Source organism: Equus caballus, chromosome 4 (assembly GCF_041296265.1).
Source record: "Equus caballus isolate H_3958 breed thoroughbred chromosome 4, TB-T2T, whole genome shotgun sequence".
Lineage (NCBI taxonomy): Eukaryota > Metazoa > Chordata > Mammalia > Perissodactyla > Equidae > Equus > Equus caballus.
This window is the reverse complement of record NC_091687.1, coordinates 62,405,156-62,427,187: the sequence shown is the minus strand read 5'-3', so window position 1 is coordinate 62,427,187 and position 22,032 is coordinate 62,405,156. Positions and strand designations below refer to the sequence as shown.

At 58.2% G+C, this 22,032-nt stretch overlaps 3 protein-coding genes, 2 long non-coding RNA genes and 1 other non-coding gene across 8 annotated transcripts; 5 read left to right on the top strand and 1 right to left on the bottom strand.

The window, feature by feature from the left end:
* Positions 1–1,343: 1,343 nt before the first annotated feature.
* On the top strand, positions 1,344–6,134 carry HOXA10 (homeobox A10). Its single transcript, XM_005614755.4, has 2 exons — positions 1,344–3,360; positions 4,540–6,134. The coding sequence occupies exons 1-2, from the start codon at positions 2,394–2,396 to the stop codon at positions 4,812–4,814; spliced, it is 1,242 nt and encodes a 413-aa protein (XP_005614812.1). The 5' UTR covers positions 1,344–2,393; the 3' UTR covers positions 4,815–6,134.
* LOC138923779 (uncharacterized) lies at positions 5,719–7,131 on the bottom strand. The gene is made up of 2 exons (XR_011437900.1): positions 6,988–7,131; positions 5,719–5,899 (listed from the first exon to the last, which is right to left on the bottom strand). It is a non-coding gene; the product is annotated as an uncharacterized lncRNA (long non-coding RNA).
* Positions 7,132–7,176: 45 nt separating this feature from the next.
* On the top strand, positions 7,177–7,260 carry MIR196B (microRNA mir-196b). Its single transcript, NR_032823.1, has one exon. It is a non-coding gene; the product is annotated as a microRNA mir-196b (primary transcript).
* A 262-nt stretch (positions 7,261–7,522) lies between these two features.
* On the top strand, positions 7,523–8,949 carry LOC138923781 (uncharacterized). The gene is made up of 2 exons (XR_011437903.1): positions 7,523–7,633; positions 7,936–8,949. It is a non-coding gene; the product is annotated as an uncharacterized lncRNA (long non-coding RNA).
* Positions 8,950–11,160: 2,211 nt separating this feature from the next.
* Positions 11,161–14,303, top strand: HOXA9 (homeobox A9). Of its 2 annotated transcripts, none has more exons than XR_011437898.1 (2): positions 11,161–12,734; positions 12,915–13,819. XR_011437898.1 is itself a non-coding variant. In XM_003364827.5 (2 exons), the coding sequence occupies exons 1-2, from the start codon at positions 11,299–11,301 to the stop codon at positions 13,151–13,153; spliced, it is 819 nt and encodes a 272-aa protein (XP_003364875.1). In that variant the 5' UTR covers positions 11,167–11,298; the 3' UTR covers positions 13,154–14,303. The 2 variants fall into 2 exon arrangements, 1 of the variants encoding a protein (XP_003364875.1); XM_003364827.5 differs by having other exon boundaries at positions 11,167–11,878; positions 12,915–14,303.
* Positions 14,304–15,598: 1,295 nt separating this feature from the next.
* On the top strand, positions 15,599–21,838 carry HOXA7 (homeobox A7). Of its 2 annotated transcripts, XM_001499485.7 has the most exons (4): positions 15,599–18,758; positions 19,350–19,493; positions 19,871–20,458; positions 21,397–21,838. In XM_001499485.7, the coding sequence occupies exons 3-4, from the start codon at positions 20,080–20,082 to the stop codon at positions 21,720–21,722; spliced, it is 705 nt and encodes a 234-aa protein (XP_001499535.1). In that variant the 5' UTR covers positions 15,599–18,758; positions 19,350–19,493; positions 19,871–20,079; the 3' UTR covers positions 21,723–21,838. The 2 variants fall into 2 exon arrangements, with proteins under 2 accessions (XP_001499535.1, XP_023495189.1); XM_023639421.2 differs by lacking the exon at positions 15,599–18,758 and adding an exon at positions 18,787–19,091 and having other exon boundaries at positions 19,350–20,458.
* The last annotated feature ends 194 nt before the right edge of the window (positions 21,839–22,032 follow it).

Here is a 22,032-nt window from a genome sequence, read left to right as displayed (position 1 = left end):
CTTTCTGCAGTTAGTCGGTGAGGCACAAAGTCCCGGCTGGGGCTGCTGCGGCTCTTTCTCCTCAAAAAATCCTCTCCTCTTCTTGGGACCTACTTCCCACTCCACAGAGCTTCCTGAGGAGGCATGGACAGTGCTGAGAGGCAAAATCCCCTTCTCAGGCAGCCCTCAGCTTTGTGGCATTTCCTAGTAGCGCTGCTGAGCGCCACAGTCTTGAGCGCCTGGTGAGCTCCTGGGTAAGGACCGGGCCCATCCGGGGAAGGCTCCTAGGCTGCGAGTTCTGCAGCTTCTCTGTACTCAAGTTCGTTGGTGCTGCCGGCCTAGCCAGGTTAGAATTTGCCTTGGCCTTGTGGGTGGGAGTAACGTGGACAGCGAAGCACAGTTCCTAATCTCTCCGCATAGATTCTTCACTTGATCCGGCTGTGCCACTACTGTGGCCTCAAGACGCTGTCCGGTTGGAGAGAACTAGTTCTTTCACGCTTTCCCTTTTCTTTCCCTCTGCCTTTCTCCCTCTTTCTCTCTCTGTCCTCCTCCTCTCCACTCTAGATGCCCAGTCCAAAGAGCCAGTCACTGAGGAGCGCAGCAGAAGTAGCTGGAGCGCAGCGCAAGCGGTGGCGCGGCCTCCGGGCGCTGCGCGCGGAGCAGCCGAGGCGGCAGAGACCGCAACTGCTCGCGACTACTTGCATCTCAGAAGCTAGCGCCAGGGCTCTGCCGCCAGCTCTCCCGTGCGCTCTCTCTGGGTCCTCTCAGGCTCGGCTTCTTCCTCGGACTGGGTTCATACTGGGAGGAACAAGGCCAAGTGCTGACAAATCAACCGGGCTGCAAGGGTCTTTCCCGTTACAGGCAGAGGCCTGAGCGGTCAGCTTCCTGGGATCCCGGCGTCCAGCAGCAAGTCAAGGCCTCTGCTTGGGCTGGAGCTGACGGGGCCGGCAGGCCTGGGGCATCCTGTAGAGCTGTAGCCCGCAGGCCAGGGGCAAGAATCCACCTCCTGGGCTCCAGTGGATCCGGCCGGAAAAGGTCGCATTTCCTGAGACGTGTATGAGGCCCACTCTTGGGGGCTAGCGCCCCGGGCCGGCCGTTTCCAGTTGACTAAGAGCAGGTCACACGGCCAGCGACGAAGGAGGCCCAGTGTCTGCTGAGCAAAGGGCCTGGCCTCCGAACACTCCTATAACTGGGACACGAGCCCAACCCGGCCTCGCAGGGAACGGATTTCCTCACCGCGGGCCTCGTTAAAATGCGCACACCGCGGGAGTGACGGCTGCCCCAGCTTCGGGTTTGGAGGGGAGGGGAGGGGGGAAGAAGGGAGGGGACAGAGAGGCAGGAGTGTGGTGACACTGGTTTTTGTCATAGCCTCCGGGAGCGTGCGAATGCCAAGGCTAAAAGGGAGAGCTGGAGAGGAGTGTGGCAGAGATGTCTATCGGCCGCCCCCCACCAGGTTTCCCCCTCCAGGTCTTCGCCTCCCGGCAAGCCAAAGACTCTGAAGATCAATGTTTCTTTCACTTGCCCCAAACTGCGTATGAGCTCTCAGGCTGCCAGGGTGATGAGGTTGTGTGGTATCTGGACCTGGCTCTGGTCTCGGAGTAGGGGTGGAGGAATCTTTCAGCCAAGGTTGCCAGTCGCGTACACCCCCGACTCGTGCCAGCCCACCAAGGTCCACCGACGGGAGCTGTAGAGAAGGCAAGCCAGGTGAGCACACCAGAGGCAAAGATCCTAACTGGATCAACCGACCAGTGGAAGAGAAGTGTAGGGGGTGGAAGGCCAGGGCATTGCGTTTTGGGGAAAATTCTGTGTGGGATGCAAGAAAGAAGTAGCAATAGCCATCTTCCCGTCTACTCTGGATTTCGGACACTCTGAGGGTCCTGGTGGCCTTAGGACATGGTCTACATCTTTTGGGAGACAGCTTCAGGTCCAGAGCTGAATTGGAAGAGCTTGAGGCCCGACAGGCCCCCTTAGTGGTTAGAGTGCACCAAAGGTTAGTGGCTGATTCCAAATTAAGAATAGGGAGCACCCAAGGCGGGCTGGGGTGCACACCATAAACACTCCACTTGTTAACTGCGCGGGGCCCAAGGGCCCTTCAAACAGACCCCGCAGGAGGACTCACGCCGGGCATGGGCGGGGCGAGCCCAGGGGCCCGGCCCCCCACCAGCCATGCTGAGGCAGCCCCCGCAGCTCCTGGCCTTTGGGCTGAGGTATCGGGTGTGCGTCTTGCGGCCCATCAATACAGATTACATATTTATATCAATCGCGGGCTCGGAGGGCGCCCTCGGAGAGCGGCCCCGCGCCTACGAAACCAAACTGGGAGTGGTCGCGCGGAAACTCTGGCTCAGGATTGGCTGCGGGCGCCCGCCGCGGTGCGGGGGGATTGCTAATCGTATTCAGCATGTTTTGCACAAGAAATGTCAGCCAGAAAGAGCTATCTGCTCCCTTCGCCAAATTATCCCACAACAATGTCATGCTCGGAGAGCCCCGCCGCGAACTCTTTTTTGGTCGACTCGCTCATCAGCTCCGGCAGAGGCGAGGCTGGCGGTGGTGGCGGCGGCGCGGGGGGCGGCGGCGGCGGCGGCTACTACGCCCACGGCGGGGTCTACCTGCCGCCAGCCACCGACTTGCCCTACGGGCTGCAGAGCTGCGGGCTCTTCCCAGCTCTGGGAGGCAAGCGTCATGAGGCGGCGTCGCCGGGCGGCGGCGGTGGCAACGGGGGCCTGGGTCCCGGGGCGCACGGCTACGCGCCCGCGCCTATAGACCTGTGGCTGGACGCGCCCCGGTCGTGCCGGATGGAACCACCCGAGGGACCGCCACCGCAGCAGCCCCAGCAGCAGCCGCCGCCCCCGCCGCAACCACCCCAGCCCCCGCCCCAGGCCACCTCTTGCTCTTTCGCGCAGAACATCAAAGAGGAGAGCTCCTACTGCCTCTACGACTCGGCGGACAAATGCCCCAAAGGCTCGGCCGCCGCTGCCGAGCTGGCCCCCTTCCCCCCGCGGGGCCCGCCGCCCGACGGCTGCGCCCTGGGCACCTCCAGCGGGGTGCCAGTGCCCGGCTACTTCCGCCTCTCCCAGGCCTATGGCACGAGCAAGAGCTACGGCGGCGGCGGCGGCGGCGCGCTGCAGCTTGGCGCCGGCCCGTTCCCCGCTCAGCCCCCGGGGCGCGGCTTCGACCCGCCACCCTCGCTAGCCTCCGGCTCGGCGGATGCAGCCCGGAAGGAGCGAGCCCTCGATTCGCCGCCGGCCCCGACGCTGGCTTGCGGTGGCAGCGGCGGGGGCTCGCAGGGCGACGAGGAGGCGCACGCCTCGTCCTCAGCTGCGGAAGAGCTCTCCCCGGCCCCTTCCGAGAGCAGCAAAGCCTCGCCGGAGAAGGACTCCCTGGGTAAGCAGGGCTTGCTGAAGGGCCTCAGGCAGGCGGGCAGACAGACTAGCAGACCCAGAGAAGGGAAGGAACAGAGGGCCAGGAGTCCGCCTAACAGCCGGCCGGCCTTGGCCCGAGCTGCAGGCAGGCTGACCCTGTGAACTTGCTTTTTAATATTTGGGCGTGGGGACGCAGTAAAAATTCATGTCCGGGTTAGCGCCCCACACCAAGACGTCCTCCACGCTGGCCTCAGCTCACCCCTTCTGGGGGCGAGGACACCGGCGAGCAGCCCCCCTCTTGTACGTGCCCTTCTTCGTGGCCCGGAGCACCCCAAGCCGTGGTCTGGGCCCAGTCTTCGAGGCGCGGCCCACGCGGGGGGAGGGGGAGGGAGGGAAAGCAGCTCGCCCGCAGATAGCGTGGATGTTTGTAAGGCATCCAAAATAAGCAGCCGCCAGCACCAATAAATAAGCCCATTAACCGGCGAAGTTCGAGTTTACGATCCCCCATGCTTTTTTTCAAAGTTGCTGGAGGGGCGGGAATCCTTGTTTCGGGGAGAAGAAAAGGCAAATCTCGCCCCGGACGCCGGGGCCCTGAGCTGAGAGTCAGAGAGGGGCCGTTTCGCTTCTCCTGGAACTCGGGATCGCCCAGACTGCACGTCCCTGGCTCCTGGAGAGACGTGAGGGAGGGCCCTTGACCCCAGATCAGCTTTTCGTGCGTCTCCCAAGTCCCAACTGTTCTCTTCTCCCTCTCCTCAACGGGCCTTGGGCAACCAGGGGGCTGGAGTGAGACACAGCCCCGCTGCCCTCCCCCCTTTCAAGTAAGCACCTCGCACCCCCAGCCTCGGGGCTGCGGAAATGCTCGTCTGCCTTGGGGCAAGAAGCAAAGAAAGGCGTTAAGTTCAAGATATACAGCCTGCCCTCCTAGGCCATTCATTCTGCAAGCGCCTGGCAGCTTTGTGCTAAAACAGGTGTTTGGAAAAAAGTGGAGGAAAATGTGTATTGGGAGGAAAGGTGTAGATTGGAGGCCCAGTTCATTTTGCACATGCCTTTTGGAGGAACTGTTCTCCCTGGGCAAGCAAGAGGGGCATAGCTGTGTGACTTAGGGCATCCCTCTTATGGCAGAGACGTCCTAAATTCACCCCTGCGCGCAGCCCTCGTGGCCTCGATTTAACCTTCCCCTCTTTATTCTCTTAAATGCCAGGCAATTCCAAAGGCGAAAACGCAGCCAACTGGCTCACTGCAAAGAGCGGCCGGAAGAAGCGCTGCCCCTACACGAAGCACCAGACGCTGGAGCTGGAGAAGGAGTTTCTGTTCAACATGTACCTTACTCGAGAGCGGCGCCTAGAGATCAGCCGCAGCGTCCACCTCACGGACAGACAAGTTAAAATCTGGTTTCAGAACCGCAGGATGAAACTGAAGAAAATGAACCGAGAAAACCGGATCCGGGAGCTCACAGCCAACTTTAATTTTTCCTGATGAATCTCCAGGCAACGCCGTTTTTTCGCTTCCAGAGAGCTGTTCTCCTCCCTCTGTCTTCGGCCTCTGCCCAGGAACTCGCACCTGTGCCGGAGCCCCATTCCTCCCTCCCACACTCGCCATCTCCTGGCCGTTACATCTGTGCAGGGCTGGTTTGTTCTGACTTTTTGTTTCTTTGTCCGTTTGCTTGGTGCTGGTTTATTTGTTGTTTTCTGGGGGAAAAAGCCATATCGCGCTAAAATTCTATAGAGATAGATATTGTCCTAAGTGTCAAGTGGTGACTGGGATGGTTTGCTGTCTCGGGGGGGTTCCAATGCTCGAAATGGCCCCTGTTTTCCCGGTGGAACTGGAGCTGGTTTCCTGCGGGGGGCCCCCCCGGGCAAACCTAGCCGGAAGGCCGAGGTCCCATTGTAGGCTCTGAGGTGTCTGGCCTGAGGTCAATGGTGCAAGGAGCCGCCACCGGGCTCGCCGGCCTGGAGTGCTGGGCTGTGTTTAATCAGGGGATACAGGCCTCTGGGTTTCTTTCTTCTTTCTTACTTTCTTCCTTGGCAAAGAGAAGGGCTTATAGGCATGGACATGCAGGTTGGCAAAAGGGCTTGACTTCGGCTGACTGGAAAATTGAAAAGTCAGAAAGATTAATTTTTCCTTCCTCTGTAAGATATTCCAGCTTTAAAAGGAACAAAAAGAATGACCAGAAGAAGGAAACTTCTCTTCCAGTTTGTGTAAGGTCTTGCATTGTGGAACTAAATTATTTCACTGACCCCTGAATTTCCACATCCTTCTGGCTGTAGGTAAATAATCTAATGTAGTTTTGTTTATACATGCAGATTTTTTGGTGATTGAATAACTGTTACCAGTGGTAACACACGACAAGCACACCACAATTCTTCCTAACTGTGGAGGGTTTTTTTTTTTTTTCACTTTTTAATTTTCTTCTTCTTCCTTCCTTTCTTTCTTTCTTTCTTTTTTTTCTTTCCAAAATTCACAGAAGCCGAGGAGGGCAGGAGCAAGCAGAATAGCTAGAGAAGGGAGACATTGTTGGATTTCCTTTATACTGTGAAGTTACATGCATAAAAGGGTCAAACCTGTAGGTGCAGAAAAAGAAAAAACTATAAATACAAATCTGTATAAATGTCTATTATTATGAAAAATTGCCAATCTTGTTTTATGCAAATGCATTCTATCATTATTATAAATGTTAGTTCTAGTTCTATTTACTTCTAATCTTAAATCAGAATAAATTAATATTGTAATGCTGCTGTGCGTGGAAAAAAAGACGATGTTTATGTTCTTATAGAAGAATAAAAGCTGTGGAATGAAGCTTTTTAATTTTACCTCTTTTTTTTTTGACTTCTTATCTTCACCTTCCACTTTACCCCGTCCACCACTTTTACAACAGGAGGACTAGCCTGCGCCCCCTGCAATTACTTTAGGCATCTATTTAAATATTACCTAGACGGTCGTAATTTGTCTGGGCCCTATAGCCCTGGTGCCGTAAGGTTTGTCGGCTTTTGTTCAGTTTTATGACTTGCTAGTATATCTGGATTGTGGCTGTCTTGGACCAGTGGTTTCAGTTGAGAGGGGAGCTGCATAGACAGAGGAAGCCGAACAGGATTTCTTTCGGGAGCCCTAGGGAGGCTCGCAGAGGCTGGTTATTTTGTGGGTCCCCTGGTCCTAGATGACCCCCAGACTAGGAATCCGGAGAGCAGGCTGGGCCCACAGCGTGTCCCTGGTGTCCGCTCAGCGGTTAGGTAGACCGCGGTGGGGCGGCCCGGGCACCCCCTCCCCCAGCGTGTCCTCCCCCACCTGGTCGCTCTCCGCGGGGCCACGCGTTTCCTGCTCGCGGGAGGTGGGGGGGGGGGCGACAGCAAGAGGGAGGGGGCGCGGGCGCGCGCGCCCCGGCTGGCTGGCTGGCGGTGAGCTAGAGGGGGGAAAGCGAGCCGCGGGGAGCTAGCGCGGGAGGCCGAGACCAGACAGGGAGCGGGCCTCGGTGCTGTCCCTGGCGCTTTCGAGCCGCCCAGGGCTGCCGCAGCTCGGCGCCTGCTCGCTGACCTGCAAAATTTGGGAAACCAGCACGTACACTGCTCCTTCTCTCCGCTCTTCTCGCTTTCCCCCCTCTTTCCATTTTTCTCTCTTTTATCTTCCTTCCCTCCCTTTCCCAGGTTTACCTTACCGGGGCCGGTGGCTTCTCCCTCCGTGATGCCTTAGCGGCATCCCCGGGGCACGCAGTAGCAGCGGCGGGCGCAGGTTGGCCAGGGGCCGGGCCGGCGCGACCTCAGGGTTCTCCTTTGGCGGCGGCAGTGGCGGCGGCGGCGGCGGCGGCAGAGGCTGCGGGCGGCAGACCCGCGCGGGCAGCATCAGAACTGGTCGGTGATTTAGGTAGTTTCCTGTTGTTGGGATCCAGCTTTCTCTCGACAGCACGACACTGCCTTCATTACTTCAGTTGAAATCGTCTCCAGGTACCCGTGCGCGCGGGGGCCGGGCCGGGCCGGGCCAGGCAGGGCATCCAGGCCCTGATCGTGCCAGGCCTGCAGTGGCAACCTCGGCTTTTCCCACTCAGGAGCCTCGACCCTGCCTCATTCTCAGAGCTCTGCCAGCCTGCTGGCCTCACTCCCCATCCCCACCTAGGCCTGAGCAGGTATGGTCAGGTTAGCTGCTCCTTAGCGGACGCCGGGGGCGTGGTAGGAATTCTGGGCCCCGAGCCATTCAAGGTCAGGGGCGCACGCTTCCATCCTGGGCCTACCCCGCTCCAGGCCTGCGCCTGGCCAGGGACTGCGCCATTCTCCTGCAAGCCTGGGACACCACCAGCCCCAATCCAGGTAGGAGATCAGGAAAGATCCCTTTGCCAGCTGAGACTCAGGCCAAACTAGGAGGAACGGGGGGGGGGGGGGGGGGGGGGGCTGGGATCCTGGCGTTGCCACTTACCCTTCTGTCTGTAAGCCACTCTCTACTCCCAGGAGTTGCCTTTGACTCTCTTCTTCCTTCCTTTCCTGTCCTCCTTCCTCTTTTTTCTTTCTCTATTCCTTCCTTCTTTCCTTCCTTCCCTTTAATTTTCTTTCATCGTCTCTCTGTGTTGTTTTTTTCTATTCCCACCTCCTATCCTCCACAACTCTTCCTTCAGGAGAGATCCAGGGCTGGCTTTGGGAGAGCCTGAGGGGGTCTTATTTTTCTCTGCGTGCTCAAGTGAAGGTCGGAATCTGCCGAAGAAGGGTTCGCGTGGGGCGGCTGTTGAGGGCTGTGGATCTGGGCCTGGTGTGCCGCTGCGCAGACAAGGCCTCGGTTACGATCACGACCGGATGGCGGCGGCCTTGCGTTCCTACTCCGCGGGTCTGCAATGGCAGCCTAAGAGAGCGGATTAGAGGGCACTCGCGGTGTTTTTGTGTGCCCACACCGAGGGCAAGGAGGCCTTCGCCAGCCTCACTGAGGACCTGAGGCTAGGACCTGGGCCGAGGCCCAGCCAGGCTCGGTGGAGCCTGGCGACGCAGAGGACTCCGCGGGGAAGCTTCTTCGGCTCTCCCGGGCCTGCCGATCCCGGCTCGGGCTTTACCCGCGATAAGGGAGCCCCGCTAGGGCAAACATTGGCTGCTTGCTTGCCACTAGCTTCTATCAGGTTCAGAGGATGTTAGATATGGCATCCTTGTGTGGATGGGTGCTAGAGAAGGGGACCCTTCCAGCGCCAGTCTGTTTCAAAAAATAGGGGAAGGGATCCTAAATTCCAGAACCGTTGGAATACAAACTTGAGTCCTTGTTCCAAGTTGTAGTCCACCGTTGGAAGCCAGTCGGACCGTTCTCGCCACCCAGAACTGAAAATAACCTCCAACCCTCCCTAACCACCCCCAACAAACACACACTCGCGGGCCTTCAGACTCACGCCCACCGCGCGGTGCTTCCCTTCGCAGCTGCGGCAGTGGGCCCGGGAACTGTTATCTGAAAGGCCGGCACACCGCGTTCCCCTCAACTCCTCTGCCATTTTCTGGACCTGAGTATTGGATTTGTTTTGGAGGCCGAAGTTTTAGAACTCTCAGGCGAGAAGAGGCGGTTTGTAATTACATCAATTTCTTTCTTTATGCGCACGCAATTCTTTTCACTTCCAAAATAAAAGCAGACACAAAAGCCTGAATATTCTCTCCCCAAACCTCTGGGATGAAGAGAGAGATTTCGTTTTGTGATTTTCTCACTTTCTGAGCACCAGTAAGGACAACTTAACACTCAACGCCTGCTAACTACTTAGTAACCATCTTATTTTGGGAGCTAAGGCCATTTAAAGAACAGCCTTTTTGTTTTGAAAAAAATGCTAATAACTCTTGTCTTTTCTGGGTACAAAAAGTGCAAAAGGCAGCCAGGCGTGTCCAGCTCGTTTGCAGACATTTACAATTAGGAGCGAAGGTTTCCTCCAAGGTTAGTTTTTCTTAATGAAACTCTCTCGGAGGCTCCGCGAACTGCTCCACGTTTGGGATACCTTGGGCTGCGGTGGGGGTGGGGATAACCGGAGGAATTTACAGGGAAAGGAAAATATTAGGGGGGAGGGGGCTGAGGCGACCAGGACCAGCCACGTCGGAGTTCATTGTGTCCACCACTTCCCTCTTCCGGCGCGGGCGGAGGAAGGGGCACCCGGTTGGTCTCCCGGCGCCTTCGCAGCCTCACTCTCGGGGAGAGCCTGGCACGTAAGGGTCTGCACCCGGGATAGGGACGCATCAGGGTTTGGGGGAGATTACTGGAACTATTAGAGAAGATGAAGGCAAAAAGGAGATGGAAACGGCCGAGACCGCCCGCCCTCGCCGCCAGGGAAGTGGACTAATGAGAAACACTCTTGCAGGCACAGTGTTCGCACGTGAATTTAATTACCCCATTTTTAGGAGTCGCTTTCTCTTCGGATTTGGGGTGGGTTTTTTTCTCCCCCAGTTAACAGAGAAGCGAGGCCGTTTCATTTACCCCTGACTCTAGGGAGTGAGAAATACCCTCCTCAATTTGGCCAAGTTAAGGGATGGGATTAAAGTCAATGCTCCGTGCCCCTCCCCGTTTTAATTTCTAGCCCTGGACTTGAGCTGGGGCCGCCTCGCTTTGGGTCTTGTAACTCTGCTGAGCAGCCCCGCCGGGTGGGTTACCGAGGCGGGGCTCGGGGCGGTGGCCAGGAAGCAAGGAAGGCAGGCACCCTGAAGGACTCATGTTGAGTCCCGAGGCCAGCCGCTCTGGTGCAGGCCTCCCAGCTACTGGAGCCGCGGGGTCCCTCAGGCGGGGCTGCCTTTCCGCAAGCCAGGCTCTCCTTCCACTCATGCTGCCTCCTGCTTTTTTCCCCAGCTGTGGTTCAGGGAGTGCCACCAGGCTTGCCGAGCTCAGCATTAGGGCCTTGGAGGTCGCAGCACAGGACTAGGTCGCCTCGTGCGTCCGCCCCGGGATGGTGATTCCCGACTCACAGTGAACAGTGCACGCTGGGCGCGTGTGTGCGCGGGCTCCAGCGGAACACGCGGCACAACCAGGCCCTCCACCCCTTTGCCTCAGGGACGGATGGCTGCTCCCTCTCCGGCCGCCCCTGGTTGGGGCCCTCGCTGGCGGCGCAGCGGAGAATTTGGGAGCTGCCCCGGCGCCCTGTGCTCGGGTTCGGCAAATTTCAGGGGCCCACAATAGGCGGTGCCCTCTCGGCAGCCTGTCCCTGCCTAGCGCGCTCGGGCAGGGGCGGTGGTGGCTCTGTTTGGGACGGATACTATGTTGAATTTGACTTTTCGCAGCCGGACCCGGGGTAAACTCGCATCTCCGGGAACCGCAGGGATTATTTACAGGGAGCTCGCCAACCAAACACAACAGTCTAATTTAACCTTTCCAAGTCCTCATAAATTTTTACAGCTTGGAGCCACGGCGAGGAAAAAGAATCTGTTGGTGGTTCCCAACTTCCCACCAGCCTGTGTGGCTTCTGAAACAATAATTCCTTATGAAATATCATAAATATAGATTTAAATACAGTAGAGCGAGAATGCGACTTGGCTGCTTTTTTATGGCTTCAATTATTGTCTAATTTTATGTGAGGGGCTCCGCTGGCCGCACTCGCACGCGGGACCCGCGTCTTGCTGATGGCGTGATTAATTGTGGTATAAAATAGTCCGGTTAAGAACTGTGTGTCTGGTGGTGGCGGTGGGAGGGGAGGGAGGGAGTACAGAGGCAAGGCCAGATTTGATCTTTTAATCTTCGTTGGCCACAATTAAAACAAACCCGATCGTGGAGCGCCGCGATCCCTTTGCATAAAAACATATGGCTTTTGCTATAAAAATTATGACTGCAAAACACCGGGCCATTAATAGCGTGCGGAGTGATTTACGCGTTATTGTTCTGCCGGGCGGGCACGTGACGCGCGCGGCCAATAGGGGCGCGGGCGCCGGCAACTTATTAGGTGACTGTACTTCCCCCCCTGGTGCCACCAAGTTGTTACATGAAATCTGCAGTTTCATAATTTCCGCGGGTCGGGCCGGCAGGCCGGGCGCGGGGCACGGCGATGGCCACCACCGGGGCGCTGGGCAACTACTACGTGGACTCGTTCTTGCTGGGCGCCGACGCCGCAGACGAGCTGGGCGCGGGCCGCTACGCGCCGGGGGCCCTGGGTCAGCCCCCACGGCAGGCCGCCGCGCTGGCCGAGCACCCTGACTTCAGCCCGTGCAGCTTCCAGTCCAAGGCGGCGGTGTTCGGCGCCTCGTGGAACCCGGTGCACGCGGCGGGCGCCAACGCGGTGCCCGCAGCCGTGTATCACCACCATCACCACCACCCCTACGTGCACCCCCAGGCGCCGGTGGCTGCGGCGGCGCCGGACGGCAGGTACATGCGCTCCTGGCTGGAGCCCACGCCCGGTGCGCTCTCCTTCGCGGGCTTGCCCTCCAGCCGGCCTTATGGCATTAAACCTGAACCGCTGTCGGCCAGAAGGGGTGACTGTCCCACGCTTGACACTCACACTTTGTCCCTGACTGACTATGCTTGTGGTTCTCCTCCAGTTGATAGAGAAAAACAGTCCAGCGAAGGTGCCTTCTCCGAAAACAATCCTGAGAATGAGAGCGGCGGAGACAAGCCCCCCATCGATCCCAGTAAGTGTCTCCTCCCGCCAGACCGGCCGCCGCCTCCACGCCGGCCACCTGGATCTGCCGGCCCACCAGCTTTCTCTCAAGCCTGCCTTCGCCCTCTCTGGGAGCCTCCTGAGCAGGGACCAGGAGCCAGGAGCCCGAAGCCGCTGTTTGGGACGCCTCGGATAGGGCCCCAAGTCCAGAGAGCAGTGACAAGTGGGCCCGCGGGGCTGGGGGGAGGGGAGGCGGCTGCTACCGAGAGAGGGGGCGGGGCGGGCGCTGCGGGCCAAGCCAAGACCAGCCGCCCCTTTCTCCGGCTACCCGGGACCAGCACAGAGATACTTTGGGCCGTTTCTTCGAAAGCAGCGCGGCAGAGAGAATCTTTTGTGCGTCTAGATTGTCCGGGAGCAGCGACAGCAACTGCAGCCGGGACGCTAGGGGAGAAGGCCGAGTCCCTCCAGTTCTTGCCTTCAGCCAGTGGCGGCGTAAATCCTGCCCAAGATGAGGCTGCAGGCGACCGGGCCACGAGGGTCCCCCTGCCAGATTATTCAAATAAAGTGGAGAAGTGATCAACGGCCTTGGGGCACCCAGGGGCACTATGCCGGCCTGCGCAGCTCCCGTGGCCTTCCAGGAAGCTGAAATAAGGAGCGGGGAGAGTTAGAAGGAAAAGCGGGGGAGAGAAGACAGAGTCAGTGAGAGGGAGAAAAGGATATTAATCCTCCTACGTGAACACACGGCAGCGTGGTTTCTCCCTGCCTGGCAAGAAGGAGATCTGTTTCCAAATTTCGCTCGTTATACATGTGCGGAGAGTGGGAGGAAGGAGGAGGAGGAAGGAGGGCCTCAGAGGGGAGGGGGATCCGAGGTTTTACTGCGTGCAATTGTAAGTGACCGTCCCTGCGTCTGTCTGCCAGGGTTCCATTGTGTCCAAGACTCAGCCGCCTTCCCTAACCAACTCAGCATCGTCCTGCACTTAGGTCGAAGACCCCTGGAGGTTCCCTAGCCCCCAGCGGAGGGGGGTGTGTGCTTCTCCTCCTTCTAAATCCCGTCTCTCTCCCCGCAGGCAACCCGGCCGCCAACTGGCTCCACGCGCGCTCCACGCGGAAGAAGCGATGCCCCTACACGAAGCACCAAACGCTGGAACTGGAGAAAGAGTTTCTGTTCAACATGTACCTCACCAGGGACCGCAGGTACGAGGTGGCCCGACTGCTCAACCTCACCGAGCGGCAGGTCAAGATCTGGTTTCAGAACCGCAGGATGAAAATGAAGAAAATCAATAAGGACCGAGCGAAAGACGAGTGATGCGGCCGGAGTTCATTTAGAAAAGAGCGAGCGAGCTAGAGAGAAAGAGACGGACTGCCTGTCCCCTTCTCCCACCCCCATTCCACCCCAGCCTCCACCACCCCGCACAAAGGGGCTCTGAACGCCAGGCCTCATCTCCCCCTGGCAGACCCTGCTCAGGCTGGCTCCTTGGCCTCTGCCGTTTTGATGGAGGAGGTATTGTAAGCTTTCCATTTTCTATAAGGCAAAAAGGGGTGGGGGGGAATTAGCACTAATGGCTGCGTGTGCTAGCTTGTATATATTTGGGGGAAAAAATCTACCTGTTCCTGACAAAACAAACAAAAAAAAAAACTACCTTTTTATAATGCACAACTGTTGACGGCGAGCTGTATGGTTTTTAGTCTGTGTAGTTAATTTAATTTGCTCTTTGTGCGGCAGAGCGATCTGCTCAGATACTTGAACACTGTGTTTTATTGTGGTAATTATGTTTTGTGACTCAAACTTCTGTGCTGGGTGACGCACCCATTGTGTTTGTGAAAGCTAGAATTCAATTTGAACTCAGGTTGTTTATGAAGGGGAAAAACAGTTGCATAGAGTATAGCTCTGTAGTGGGATGTGTCTTCTGTATAACTAGGCTGTTAACCTTTGATTGTAAACTAGCTGTAAGGATTTCCCAGTGAAATAAAATTTTTATAAAAAGAGAGAAAGTGTTCTCCAGGATACATAGATTCATGGTTTTCTCCACTTTTGAAACACGGGCATTTTCATCTCTATGCGTTCTATAGACCTGTCTTGTCCATTGTATATATCATGCACGTATTAAAGAAAAAGTAATCAGACAAGCTTGAATATTGGTTTTGCACCAGACCAACAGTGAGGAAATTCGGAGCTATACAAATGTGCAGAAGGTTACTACCTATGGTTTACTTTTAATTTTAATTGGGGGGAAATGAATGCTTATTGTAACGGAGTTAATTTTATTGATAATAAATTATACACTATGAAACCGCCATTGGGCTACTGTAGATTTGTATCCTTGATGAATCTGGGGTTCCCATCGGGCTGAACGTACACTGTATATTTTGCAATAGTTACCTCAAGGCCTACTGACCAAATTGTTGTGTTGAGATATTTAACTTTTTGCCAAATAAAATATATTGATTCTTTTCTACTTTTTGCGGGTCAGCTCTTTGCACCATCTTCTCAGGGTGGGAGCCGGGTGGAGTCTCCGGGGCGGCGGCCGGGCTGGGGAGGAGGACAGAACCTCCGTTTTGGCCCCGGCGGCGGGCTTTCGGGGACCGGGACTGGCGGAGGCTCCAAGATGCCTCCAGGCCGACCGCCCGGCGGGGCGGGCGAGCAGCGGAGAGAGGCTGGGGCACCGAGGCGGCGCGGCCTGCTCCCCGCTTTGTGTCCGTTCGTTCCCGGGACGGCTGCGAGGCCTCTGAGGAGCCGGGCTGGGATCCTGGGGATCGCCGGCCCCTGGCAGTGAAAGACCACTTTTTCACCTTGGCGCCCCAAGAAATTTCCCAAATCCGGGTCCACGGAGACTCCTGGGGCTTCCCCTGGGCTGGGGGGCCATGGGGACCAGGAGCCAGAGCTGAGGGCCTTCCTCCCAAGGAAGGCAACAGGGGCCCGGCTGCCCCAACAGGACCCCGGGACAGACATTTGGGGGTTCTCAGGGGACCGAAGGCTGGCGCCCCTGCACCCCGCGTCCTGTCCGGCTCGCCCGGGGGATTCCGGGTCCTGCCCCGCAAGCCCCTCCAGAGCACAAGTCCTGGCAGAGGCAGAGCCCAGGCAACCGGAGAGCCCGGAGCGCCATAAAAGAAAATGAGGGCTGTTACCATTTATGGGGTGTAAAGGGCTGCGGAGGCCCCAGCGTCTTCTAGATGTGGCCAGAGGGTTCAGCCTCATCTCCCCCCTTTTCTTTTCTCGCCCTTCCCACCTCTCGTCCCCATCTCCCAGCCCCCACCCCCTGCGACTTCTGCAAAGTTATCTGCGTTCGGGCGCGAAAAAGGGGAACCAGGGCGCCTGGGCATGGGGCGCCCCCTCACACCCCCACCCCTACCCAGCCGCCAGGTTGGGACGCCCTCTGTTGTTGCAGACAGAAGGAACTTCAAAGAATGGGCAGTAAGGGTGTGCCATAAAGGCCGGGTCTGCGAACTGTCTGGAATTCGGCCCTTAATGAGTTTACAACTGTCCAGCCCCTATTAAGATTTTCCACCAAAGCCTTTTCATTTGTTTGGTCTGTCTGCCGCCGATAAAGCGGCTGCGGAAACAGCTTTCTTTTATGGGCACTCTCGGCAGCCTAGATTCCCGGCCCCACGCAGCCCCCCGGGGACCTGGCCCTCGCCCCGCTCCGGGAGTGGGGCGCCCGGCGCGCGGCGGCTGCTGACGAAGTTCGGGCCGCACCGCTGGGGCTGCAGTACCAAGGCGCGGCCAGCAGATGACAGTATGGCTCCACGCAAGAGGCGACCGCGCCGCCATCTCCCGCCGCCGCGACCCTGGGAAGTTCCTAAGATGTCGACTTGACGCGAGCCTTCTGGAATGGGAGCCTCAGATTTGAGTGAACAGCTGTGGTATATTTTCGGTGCTGGTCACGCCGGGCCAGAAGCCTCGCTGGGAACGAAGCAGGCGGCGGGGGCTCACCGGACCTGCGCGGCTCGCGTTCCCTTTTCCCCCATTGCGGGGGCCTAGCGCTGCGGGGCTGCGGGGCTGCAGCTCCGGGGGCGGAGACGGCTCTAGTAACCGTCCCCAGCCCGGGACAAGCCTCGGGGCAGCGCGGCGCTCGGAGAACCAGGCTGACTGGCAGACAGACGCAAGGACTAAGGCCTACGCCCGCGGAGCTGGTGACCCCCCCAGAGGGTGTGCAGAGGATGCACACTGGGGTCAAGGGTCCCTCCGCAGCCGGGAGGCCCCCGAAGGCTGCGCTCCGGGACAGGGCCCGGCCAGCCAGCGCCCGCGGGCTAGCTAGGACCCCGGACTCGGCCGCCTTGAAGACGTGACAAAATCAGGCGGCTGGAAATTGGGTGTAAAGGCGCTTTGGTTGACTGTCTAGGGTGGGTCTGGCGCCTGAGTTCGTGGGATGGGGAATCCTTGGGGACAGACCAGGAACTGCTTTGGTTATTCTAAAATAAATGCGACATTTAAAATAATTATAACCTCCTAGCTCCCGGATAGGAGCTCACGTCGTGAAAGCCGCCCGGCTTTCTCTCGCCTCCGACTTTCCTCAGCAGTGGGAGTACTGAGGCTACTCTGGCGTCCCCTGCTCAGGAGGAGAGAGGGGACCCCAATCCAGGCCCAGCTTATCCCCGACCCTGGAAGTGGAGCACGCCCCGCAGCCTTCCCGGAGGCAGCCCCGAGCTCGGGTGCGAGGATCAGCCCCGGGTGCAAGATGGTTTCAGACGGAAAACGCAACAGCAAACAGAGAACCTTCGAAGCACCCCGGAGGCCTGTGAACACGGCACACGCGGTGCATTTATTTGGGTTGTAATAGAGTGCGCCAAGCCCACAAAATATTTACAACCTGCTTCTCCTCTCTGTACACGCTGTAAAACTGGGGACTGGACTTAGGCTGACGTCTCTCCCGGGTGTTTCTCTCTCTCTCCCTCTCCTCCCTTCTCTGTTTATATACACACGTTGGTGTTACAGACACACGCCTTCATTGTATTTCCTTATATAATACACAATATTTCACAGCATCCGATTGTAAGAAGGGTTTTATAGCTTCCCCGAGAGCCGCCGGTGGCCGTGTATCCAAGCCGCAGATACGAAGCTCGATTTGTGTCACTACAAGTGAACGGCAAAGGAGCAGATCGGTAGCGACCTCTTCTCTCTCCCCACCGATCGCGCAGGCCCCAGGTAGGTGCTGGCCGGCCCAGGATCTCAGAGGACCGCCATGAGCGGCCTCTCCTGCCCTTGGCCGGCCAGTGGCTGGGAGGCGGTTCTCCCTGCTCGGCTGCCTGGGAGCGGCTTCCCTGTGAGCCGCCCAGCCCGGAGCCCGCGACAGCCCGAGCTCCTTCGCACTCGTCAGGGATGGGTCTGTGCCCGCAGCGACCGGGGACCGCTCAGTGGATGGAGAACCGACGAGCGGCTCGCGCGAGGGGCGCGGTGGGAACGTTTAGAGAAGCAAATCGCCAGCCGCCCCGCTCCCAGCAGGTTCCATTCGCTGCCCTAGAGCCGAGTTTAAAGATTGAGGACTATTTACTAACAAAAAGCAGAGGACGCATTCCGCTCGGGTAGGTAGGAACCCAGCTCCAGGAGAGCGGTGGAAAATGTCTACCTAAAGATTACTGGCCTGATTAAAACCCCGCCTACACTTGCCTGCTCCAGGCCGAGCGTCAACCAGTATTTCTGTGTATGTTGTCACACATAACACACTGCATTTGTGTCATTTCAGCCAACTAAGAAGGAAACCAACGGCTCGAAAACACGCCATTAAAGAGACCTTATTGAAAGCCTAACTTTGGCCTTTTCGTTTTAAAAACCCTGCCACAGAAGGCAGGAGAGAGACAAGCAGCGCAGAAACGAAAGGGAGGTCTCGGCACCCGCGGGAGTCGGCCCAGCTGGCTGACTTGGGCCCGGTGAGGCCGAGGTCTTGCCGGCAGTATCTGGATCATCCTTGGCCCAGGCAGAGGGGCAGCGCGTCCTGCCAGGGCCGCTTGGACCTGCGCCGGACAAAACCCGGGCAGAGATGAGCCTGTGACACGGGTTGCCAGCCCTCTTGGCCTGGACTGCGTTCCTTCCTGCACTCCTCGAAATCGCTCCTCACTCGGTCTGTCGGGTCGCCTCGATGACGGCAGGTCCTACTTTAAACGCCATTGCTGTCGGCCGCTCCAGCCACCAGAGTCTAGACAGACGGCGGCGGCGGCGGCGGCGGCGGCGGCGGGGCTCGGTTCTTTCTCTTTGCATCTTGCTCTGTGTCACCCGAGGAACAATTTATTGGTCTAAAGCCGTCTAATTCCGCCTCTTTGATCTCCTAGCCTACCTCTTGTTTGTGGGTCTTCCTTTAACTTTCTTAGATTTTTATTTCCTGCCAGAAAGCGACACTGTTGGAATATTTGGCTTTTTCTTCCCTACTCGGCTTGCCCCCAACATTCTCCAACCCAGACACGCTATCATCCTGATCCGCCATAAAAGGCATCCCCGGATATTGCACCTCCCCCATGGGCCCTGTACTCCCAGGGGAAACCACCGTGGCCCCACCTGCCGGGACAGCCCCAGCCTTCCCACCCACGCCCCAGGGCGGTCCACTAGGCAAGAGCTGGGCTGCGGTGCATCCGGGTCTAACCCTCACGCCGCTTTTGTGCTTCTGGGACCCCTGAGAGGGTGCGGTCTACGGGACGGCCTGGACCCTCTGAAAGTGATGAGGAGCGCTTTGTACACGAGGAAACAAACTCTATAATTTAGAGGAGAATTTCCGGGGCAATTCCATTGTGAGGTCGGGTTTATGGTGTGCAATCGAGCTGAGCAGTAAAAGGCGTACTGACCTGGCGGCTGGGCTTCCAGCGCGGCCTGGGCAGTTTATGAGGCGCTTAGAGGAAGGATTCGCCCCACCAGCCTCCACGGAGCGGGGGCGGCAGGGGCTTCGGCTGTTCCAACCCTGCGCAGGGTTTGGAGGCTTGAGAAGGTAAGCTCCGTGAGTTGGGGGCCTGGATGTGAGGGAGTGAGTCTACTGTGCGCTCTACTCTCTGCCAGCCAGTCCTTGGAAAGGAGAAGCCGCCAGAGCTGGGTGGCCTTTTCGGGAGGAGCTCCCTATCTCTTTTTGGGGTCTCCAAAAGAAATGGAGATCCATAGTGGGCTGCCGTCCTCAGGCGCCTGGGCCGCCCTCTGTCTTCTCCAAGTTGGCTCTATAGCAGGTATAGCTTCCAGGCATCCAGGCCCATGAGCAGCTGGAGGAGGCCCAGGGGTGGCCGCGGTGACGCCTACCAGAAACCTCAGTGTTCTAGGATTACCTAGAAAGGTGCGGGGCCTGAGGTTCCTCTAAGCTGGGGGAAAGAGACTTGTTTCCCCTTCAGCCAGGGAGAACTAAGCATTTCGGGGAGGACGAAAGAGTGCCAAGCCCCTTCTCGGGCTGTCAGAGGCCAGCCAGGTGCCCAGGAGCTAACGCACAGAGTCTGCGGAGCCAGCGTGTCTAGGAGGAGGGAAGGGAACCCCATGTTAATAAATCTGTTGGCAAATGAGGCTCATTAATAGATAAATATTTCACTGCTTCCTCTAGGGCGGATAAACAGTGCGCCGCTGATTAAGGAAAGGAAGCTGGGAGACCTTGACTTTATTCGAACCACATGGTTCCAGTTTGCGGTGGCATTCTCTCTGCAGCTGGAAGCGACGCTGCGCCTGCCCCATCTGGATCGGAGTCTAAGTCGGTTTATCGCCCACTGGATCTGGGCGGGGTAGATGTGGGCAAAGAGTCGACTTGCCCAGAGCTGAGATTTGCCCACCAGGCCACCGTGGGGGGCGGGCGGGTGTGCGGGGTGCAGAGACCCTCCCTGGGCTGGGTCACTGGGCAGAAGAGGGGCAGGGAGGATCCCCAGGCTTGGTCCAGGGTTCGGTAATAGGCAAGAGGGGGCTGTGCGGGGTCGGCCCCGCGCGGCCTGTGCAGGCCAAGCGTCCAGGTTGGCGGCGGGCCGAGCGCTCTCGCGTAGCCTGGGGGTCCTTTTCCCGCAGGACGCGCCAGGCGGGCCTGGCGCAGGCAGATTCGTTGGCCACATATTTGAGCCTCTTCCCCTTCCATTCTAGGCTGCCGCGGGCCCCGCCGAGCGAGACCACCTGTGAGGGCTGCTGAGATTGGTGGAGGCGGTCATGTGGGCGGTCACGTGTTGCGGCGAGCTCGGTCCAAAAGAAAATGGGGTTTGGTGTAAATCTGGGGGTGTAATGTTATCATATATCACGCTACCTCGTAAAACCGACACTGAAAGCTGCCGGACAACAAATCACAGGTCAAAATTATGAGTTCTTCGTATTATGTGAACGCGCTTTTTAGCAAATATACGGCGGGGGCTTCTCTGTTCCAAAATGCCGAGCCGACTTCTTGCTCCTTTGCGCCCAACTCGCAGAGAAGCGGCTACGGGGCGGGCGCCGGCGCCTTCGCTTCGACCGTACCGGGCTTGTACAATGTCAACAGCCCCCTCTATCAGAGCCCCTTCGCGTCCGGCTACGGCCTGGGCGCCGACGCCTACGGCAACCTGCCCTGCGCCTCCTACGACCAAAACATCCCCGGGCTCTGCAGTGACCTCGCCAAAGGCGCCTGCGACAAGGCGGACGAAGGCGCGCTGCACGGTGCGGCCGAGGCCAATTTCCGCATCTATCCCTGGATGCGGTCTTCAGGTAGGCGCAGCCGCTAGGCGGGCCGGGTGGGCGGGCGGACTGGGAGCAGGGACCGCGGGACTGGGGAGCAGAGAGAGGCGGCTGCGAGCCGGCGGCCCCGTGACTCCTGGCGGCGCTGCCTTTCTGGTTTTAATTAGAGCTGAGGCGCCATAGCGTGGAGAGCCCACAGCATTGTATGTAAATGAGGCTCATAAAACTTTTTATGGCCCAATTAATGGGTTCGTACCTCGTAAATTTATTTAACTCCATTTGCCTTGGAATTTTAACGTTAAGTTTGTTTGTTCGCTATTCTCTCTTTTTTCCCCTCTCTTTCTTCTGTCTCTCTCCCTCCTCCTTTTCCTTTTAGCCTGGCTTTTCTTTCTCAAAGCAGGGAGAGACAAACCCTTCAGGGCCCCTCTGTGCTAGGGGCCATTTAAAGGCGAGAGTGGGGGAGCGGGGACAGAGGTTCGGAGCGCCCTGGAAAGGTCTGGGGATGGGGGGCGCGGGCTGCTGGGGAGAGAAAGCGCCCCTGGAGTGCGGGCCGCCCGAAGGTCGCCCACTTGTTTAGCAAGGCGGGGAAGCAGCCCGGCTCGCCTTTGAATGGCAAAAGCGCAGCGTCTCCCACTTGCCCACACTCTATATTTACAATTTCCCTTTGTCAGGGGGAAGCAGGACATTGTGGAAGCCTAGCCGGCTGGAAAGGGCGGTTGTAAAGTTGGGATTCTGCGCCTTCCCTCCTCACAGAGCTGCCTGCGGGTCTGGCACCGCAGTTGGGATCTTACACTAACACTCCCGGTCCTCCCCCAGCTCAGTTTGGGCGCGCAGGGCAGAGGGGGACGCGCTCCTGGGTCAGGGCCGGGAGGAAGGGTCGGGCTTTGGGATGGCGGCTTGGCTAATGCACTGCTCTGTCTGTATCCCTGTCGGCTTGTCTGTCCGTGCGTCCGCATGTCTGCTCGCAGGGCCCGACAGGAAGCGGGGCCGCCAGACCTACACGCGCTACCAGACGCTGGAGCTGGAGAAGGAGTTCCATTTCAATCGCTACCTGACGCGGCGCCGCCGCATCGAGATCGCCCACGCGCTCTGCCTCACCGAGCGCCAGATCAAGATCTGGTTCCAGAACCGCCGCATGAAGTGGAAGAAAGAGCATAAGGACGAGGGTCCGGCCGCTGCCGCAGCCCCCGAGGGCGCTGTGCCTGCCGCCGCCGCCACCACCGCCGCCGACAAGGCGGACGACGAGGAGGACGACGACGAAGACGACGACGACGATGAGGAGGAGGAGGAATAAGTGGCCGAGCCGGGGCCCTGCCTGCACCACACAGTCGGGAAAGCGTCTTTAGAGACTCGCTGATTTTATTTACAAAAGTAGAAAAAATAAAAAAATGTAAAAAAAAAAAAAAAAAAGCCCTGTCCCCAACCTGCACCCCATCTACCCCATTACCCACTTCAACTCCCAACTTTTCTGGACTGAGCAGCCGCCTAGATTGGGTCTCCTTGAGGATCCCCTCTGCCTCTGAGGACCCCTGACAGACACTCCCCCAATCCCGGGCCGCCAGCTCTGTGCTGGTGCAGAAAAGATACTACCTAGCACAGGCCTC